At 34.8% G+C, this 7,500-nt stretch overlaps 1 protein-coding gene across 5 annotated transcripts in view; it reads right to left on the bottom strand.

Annotated features, from left to right (window-relative positions):
* The window catches only part of LOC144972884 (paladin-like), a 265,377-nt gene that overhangs the window by 66,773 nt on the left and 191,104 nt on the right, over nucleotides 1-7,500 (bottom strand). For all 5 annotated transcript variants that reach the window (XM_078914657.1, XM_078914661.1, XM_078914659.1 and 2 more), the window contains one exon: nucleotides 1,861-2,025. In XM_078914657.1, coding sequence (XP_078770783.1) covers nucleotides 1,861-2,025 — 165 coding nt within the window. The remainder of the gene's footprint in view (nucleotides 1-1,860; nucleotides 2,026-7,500) is intronic.

Raw genomic sequence — 7,500 nt, 5'->3', positions numbered from 1 at the left:
AGCGTTCAAGTAATATTGATAATGGCAGTGACAATGGTAAAAAAAACGATACATATGGCGGAAACGATGATATTGATGATAATGGTGGTGATGATAATGGTGATGATGCTGGTGATGATGAAGATAATGATGAAAATGAAGATGTTGACGAAGATGAAGGTGAAGATGACTAAGGTGAGGATGACATATGTGATGATGGTTATTAAGGAGATGGCGATTGGAAGATGATGCTGATGGTCGTGGTGATTATGGGGACAATGATAATGGCGGAAGTGAGGGTAGCTGAAGATGATAAAAATTACAATTATTAACATTGCGGATAATTCCACACATGGAAAGTGTCAGCGTTTGTGATGCCGATGGTAATTATAACGAACAAAGGATACGAATAAAGATAGCAATAATATATGAGAAAGAAGTAGTAAAGTAACCGAGATGCAGCTACCTCATGACTGGCAATAGTAAACGCAGTTTGTTAATAAGTTGGTCGACACCTTCAAGACAACAATAAGCTCTAGTAAATTGCTCCAAGTCAGGCTAGACCATAGATATGACTAGCCGGCCAACGAAGCGGAATTTCCAGTGGGTCGATCAGCTATTATTACTGTGTCACACCGAAAGTGGCTCTTTTCGTTTGATGAATAGGAAGATCGGCGCTATCAATACACTCTTCTTGTTTGATGATTAGTTAAGCTAGACGCTATCTTTCTCGACTCGATTCAAAATTAATCGACTTTTTCAACAGATATTTCTCACAGAATTAGACATATTTACAAAACCATCATGCTTCATACATGCTGTTTATAAATGCAACAATCGAGCTGCGAATGGTAGCAATCGCAGTTTCCATCGATAAGATCAAACGAGGGAAGTGATAATCATGAATTCTCGTTCAAATATCAGTATCGCTGCTATATCGTATCATATTGACACTGAACATTTCTGATAACGCCCAACACTAGTGTAAAAATAAGGCGGAAGTAACTTCAGAACTGTTGACTGTAAACAGTTTGTTTTTATTTGCTTTGAAATAAATACTTTGTAATTTCGAAACAAAACAAAAAAATTCGTGACAATTATTATTTGGAAAAAAATCATACATAACATACTACATATAAGTTTGAAATGAAACTTTAAAAATTGACTTGCTTAAAAGTCTGCAAAAAATTCCATCGTTCCACATGTTTTTTATATCTACTTATAAACTAATTTAGCGCTTAAAGGGCAAAAGTAGTGTGAATTCCATAAGCCTAAAGTTAAACATTATAATTTAGATAAATATTTATATCATAGCAACTCTTATGACTGCAAAAGTCGCAAAGACTTTCGTATTTTATAGAGAAGTAAGAGTTATCTAAGGTAAACACTTGAGATATACACAGTACTCCATTAAAATGGAAATGGCTCTGCGCATGGCGGAAGTCATCGTATTTTAACAAACGAAAAGACGACCACGCCCACTTTGTTTAAAATGCTCTCTTTTATGTCCACGGGCTAGACATAACCAACGCGCAGGTCGGATTTTGAATGAATTAATATGTATTATTATTTAGTGCAATAATTCCTGTTATCAAATGAGCTTTACAATGCCTTTAAAAAGTCTTGATAGAAGTCTTTTAACACTTCGTGTAAAAGACTTTTACAATGTTCGTCGCTGCAAATAGTCAAATACTCATTTCAAACACGAGGTGACTACTGTCAGATGAAAATGTGTTTTGAAAAAAAGTCTGGTCTATCTAACTTGAGCTTATTGAATTGAATACGGTATATATATATATATATATATATATATATATATATATATATATATATATATATATATATTATATATATATATATATTATATATGAAATTTCTTACTTGTTTCCTGATGACTGCTTCCACCTGATCACAGTCGTCCTTGGAGACGCCAAGCCCCACCATATGCTCGATGTGTTCCTTGTGTCGGATGGAATACGAGACGAAATCCTCCTCCACTCGCTGAAAGAGCACCGGCTCTGACCGCAGGTTGAGGACGAGCACTTCCTGTTGGAAATGGAAAGATGCAAGATTTAGTCGAAAGAAACACGCAATGGTATATTACATCTATCTATATATAATCTTTTTTTTTTCTTATCTAAGACTGAATGTAAACTCTAGTGTATCAAATAGAACGGAGGTGTCGGGGTGTTAGTCATAGCAAACGGGGGAGGGTGCGCTTTGGCCAAAATTCAATAGGAGGGGGAGGGTTGGGGTTGGTTTGGAATAAAGAGGGGGGGGGGTGTTTTGTTGTTAAAGAATTGTGAAAGGAGGTAAACAAAAAAAAACAAACAACACACATTCTGGCCTCAAAACTCGTCCATCAAATTGATGATTTAAAAATGATTAAAATGACTCTTGACGTCCCAGGTTTGAGAGTTTTTGACAAGATGCGGGCAATTTTAATCGATCGATATTTGACGGACGAGTTTTTTGGCCAAAATCTTTAAAATTTGTATTTTCAGAGAACGACATGTATATGCTATTGATGGTATAGAAAACTGTTCACTATTAATACAGAATTGTATTTCGAAACTACGCTATATATACGGATTTAATGGCATATAACGAGTTTATTATACACATTGAATGTAATGTGTGATTGCCATTGCTAAAGAAAAATAAAATAATTCCCTTCCTTACTTTCCCTTTCCTTGTCCATTTCTCTTTCAGTAAACATGTTTGTGAAGCCTCTTTGTGTGTGTGTGTGTGTGTGTGTGTGTGTGTGTGTGTGTGTGTGAGTGTGTGTGCGTGTGTGCGAGAATGAGAAATAGAACGATGATATTGAAAGTGAGAAAGGTAAAGAGGGACGTAGAGAAAGAGATAGATAAATAGATAGATAGATAGATATATAGATAGATAGACAGACAGACAGACAGACAGACAGATAGATAGATAGATAGATAGATAGATAGAGAGAGAGAGAGAGAGAGAGAGAGAGAGAGAGAGAGAGAGAGAGAGAGAGAGAGTAATTAGTTTGATTTTGTATGTCTCCTTGTAATCAATTTCCCCTGATAGGGCACTTCTTGTAGAAAGCAACTTATTTGGAGTAATTTGCCATAATATAATATTATAGTAATGTCCGTAGTAGTCGTTATGGTACTATTGTGTGGTTATATTGCTGGCGCCTTTTTGTGAACGACTTCTACGACCATGGTTATGGAGGTGGAGGTGGTGGTGGTGGTGGTGATGATGATGATGATGATGATGATGATGATGATATGATGATGATGATGATGATGATGATGATGATGATGATGATGATGATGATGATGATGATGGTGTTTGTGATAGTAGTGAATATGATGATAAGTATGATGCGATAGTGAAAATGATGATGAGTTTGGATCAGATTGTCTACTCGTGTTTATAATTAACCACTCGCCTTGAGTTTAGTTCTTAAGCCATTGTAGGTACGCTAAGACTATAGACAATTTTTATATAAATTTTGGAAATAAATATACTATGAGCTTTTATCTATCTACTATTTATTGACTTTGAAATTACGCCAAAGAATTGTAAACAATCGTTCAAAAATGGCTGTTGGTTATTTGCACATATATTTCATCACCAATTTTAGTGAGGAAAAAGGCAAATTTAGAATCTAAAACTATCTAGAATAAATTGACATTGAGAAATGTTGTTGATTTTAAGAAATGAACTTTTACATCACACACACACACACACACACACACACACACACACACACACACACGTCTCTATAATATCGTATATGAAACGACACTCCAAATTACGGGCACTTCTCAATCAATCTTTCTCTCTCTCTCTCTCATATATATATATATATATATATATATATATATATATATATATATATATATATATATATATATATATATATATATATATATATAAAATTGTTAATGAAAATACACTCCCAATTATGGACACTTATCCCGTTTGAGTCATCATTGGCTGATGGGGTGCATAGGAGGCACCTGATACAAATGTGAGTGTCTTTTCATTTACAATATAATATGCTCAAACCAAAAGTACCGAGCACTCTTATAACCTTCAAGTACCTACCAACACCTATATATGTTGCATGTGAGGGTTATGGGCCCATGGCTAGCAGTGTCACAAGTCCTGGTTCCAATTGAACAATTTCGATTTTATAGAGAGGAAGCTAACAAAACAAGAGTGTTTCTTGAATTCTGATGATCTATTTGAGCGACCAGTGGTCTCAATAGCTCAGTTGGAAGGGGCCGACGAGATCGATCCTGTGTGACATTGACATTTTTCCCCGACCCCTGTTCACCCAGTAGTGATTGGGTAGCTGAGTCTGATAGATCTTGCGGAGAGTACTTTGCGATAGGCAAGTGACAAGCGTCCAACCCAAAGGTTATCAAACAATTGTTATTCTCTGTTCCACGCTATAGAAGCCGCTAAGATTTTGTTTCGTTTCGTTTTACATAATTTGAACTTAACCTTACTACACAATCTGCCATGGCCACATGATGAATTGAGTCACATGATATTGACTGTCTACTATATTTAGGTTAATGCAACACACACACACACACACACACACACACACACACACACAAGAGAATAACAACAAACAAAACAGAAGTGTGTTTCATAAGAATTAAAAAATTTCTACATTAGTTGTCAATTACAATGCCAGCAGTATATGATTTATAGCATACTTTATAATCGTTTTTGTTCTTCGAAGCGAACCATTCGAATGTCGGACGAAATTTTTACTCGAAACTCGAGAGCTCAAGAGATTCGGTTTTTTTTGCTGAGTTTTTACTCTCATAAATGTGTACTTTCGACTATATGTACTTTGCTTACCGTTTTTTTAAAGCCAGTGTCAAAAGCAACAGGACACTTTTCACCTCTGTCATTCGTAACAGACGTATTTTCCTTCAGAATCAAAGCTCAATCTCACAACATTGGCTGCCATCTTGTTGACGCTAAGATATCTTGGTAACTAGTCTGAGACTAAACGATGAAGTCCGACCCGAACAAGTGACTAAAACTTGGAGTGGAGTGTATTTGGTCTGGAACTTGCTTGGTAAGCATATATAAAAATCGAATTTTTGAAGTCTTTGACTAAGTCACGGACTAAATTCTTAGTCCTCTTCTATAAGAATGGGCCTTGCATCTTCCTCTGCACCAGAAGTATAAGTTGTAGCTATAGTTAGCAAATTGATTAAGTTCAGTGTGATTTAATCTTAGTCATAAAACTCTACGCAACATTTATCAATTCCTAACTGAGTAATAACGTATTGCGAACAGGATTTTATGTGTGAATTAAATCTACAATAGAATTCTTTCATTGATACAAAATGTGCTCCCTGTTTATTGCCAGGGTTTTGATTATTCCAAAGCGACACAACTAAGGGTTGAATTAAGCAGTGTAGTAAATTTGATATATATCTGTACTTGAATGATGCCGTTGTATTTCAACTAATGGTGGTATCTTCGCGAAATCCAAGGTGTGAGAGTTTTTGCCAAGATGAGAGTCATTTAAATCAATCGATAGTTGAAGGACGAGTTTTCTGGACAAATTTTTAAATATGGGTTTTTCCAGAGTATAATTTATAACAGATTATCTGTGCAGCGTTTTATCAGTGCGTTAGAAAACAACCTGAGTTATTTACCATTCGTGTTATCAATTGATAATTATGTGTTAATATTTAGCTTGTTATTTCTTTGAGAGTAAGGAACAATAAATTCCTAATATCCAAATATCATTTTATTTTTCTAAATATCTTTTACAAAGTAGACTAGTAATGTCATATTATTTATGTTAAAAAGGTCGTGCTTATCTATTATGTCATTTATTATGAAACAGATGTCATCACAGTTTTCTATCTTATCATATTCAGAATAGTTACTCTTGATTTCTTGTGGGTGCTAAGAGTTTTGTGAGACTATAAATTATATATATTTTTGAAAACTATTTATATGTCCAAATGGATATGAAGAGTACAGGGGAAAATCCACAGATGTCCACATTTTAGAATTTCTCTTCTGATTGCTCCCTCCGCTTGAGTGATGTAATGGGTCTGAGCTTTCCTTCTATAGATAAAACAGCGGAAAAAACTACAACCATAACTCGTAGTTTTTCCGCTTTTCTATTTATGGAGGTAAGATTTGGACATCTGATATCACTCAGGGGGTCAGTCACAGAGGTTTCGAAAAGTGGACCTGTGGTTTTTCTCCCACAGATTCCTACTAGACGTCTACGGTAAATTGTCACCTATGCACCTCACATTACGATATTCAGGCTTTGATTAGTACTTCCATGTTTCACTTCATATTACTTTCCCCAAATGGTTTTTTTATCACTGTTTTACGAGCTCTTTTGACATTTTAAAGTCATGTCAGCGCCAGAATCTTGTTTTTTTTTTAGCTCTGTTAACGTACCTTTATACTGAAGATACAATTGAAAAACAATATTTTAATATTGTATTGTGAGATTATATCTTATTTTGAAAACATATAAAACTGTTATTTACGAGACAAGTGTGTATAGACCCCTACAACGGTAAATTGTCATCTATGCACCTCACACTACGGCCCTCACACTACGGCATTCAGACTTTGTTGGGAGCATCCTTGTTTCACCTTAATATTACTTTCCCCAATAGAAAATTTGTGTGTTTTTTTTTTTTAAAACAATATGTTTGACGAGCCTTTTTGACATTATAAAGTCATTTAAGTGCCAGGACCTTGCTTTTTTCAGCCATATTATATTTAAGTACAGGAGATATAACTGAAAAATAATATTTTAATAAAAATAGATTCTAAAAAAATGTTTGTTCAAGTGTCTTCATATGATTGATTCGAAAGGCGCCTTTATATGACAGCATAATTTCTTGACCTACCTTGGGAATACGCAAACCCACAGACGACTGAAATGTTTTCATTTTGTTTATCAAAAGGAGTAGTTAGTTAAGTGAATTACCCTTTATATCTTTCCGAGATCAATATTACGCAGAACAGCCAATAAACATGTCGTTTATTTATCACCAAACACGATTGCTTTCGTTTTTTACCCAGCGCAGCGTCGACAAAGAGAGAAAAATACACCGATTTATTGGGACATGAAACAGGAATGGACACGGAGCAATTCCCCGCGGTACTAAAATTTGTTGCATGGAAATAAAACACGACTGGATGTAGGAAATACATATATTATTACTTCTACTTTTTGTGATGACATAATTTGAGGTAGTTGGAACGACTCCAAATCAATTTTAAGGAGGGAAAAGGCCCTCGCGACACTTTTTCATAATTGGTGACGAAAAAAATGATGAAATAAATTAATATAACAGCTTCGAAAAAGAACATACCAAACACGAACGTTTCGGGCTCAAAATCCTTCTTCAGCAAATAATAAAAACAACAAAAACATTAATATATCACTTGAAATTTAGACAGACGGTACAGAAATATTTCTCTGCCGTCTGTCTAAATTTTAAGTGATGTATTAATGTTTTTAATGCA

Source organism: Berghia stephanieae, chromosome 5 (genome assembly GCF_034508935.2).
Source record: "Berghia stephanieae isolate SIO BIC M18660-M18661 chromosome 5, UCSD_Bste_1.3, whole genome shotgun sequence".
NCBI classification, from domain to species: domain Eukaryota; kingdom Metazoa; phylum Mollusca; class Gastropoda; order Nudibranchia; family Aeolidiidae; genus Berghia; species Berghia stephanieae.
This window is presented reverse-complemented; position numbering and strand designations above follow the sequence as displayed.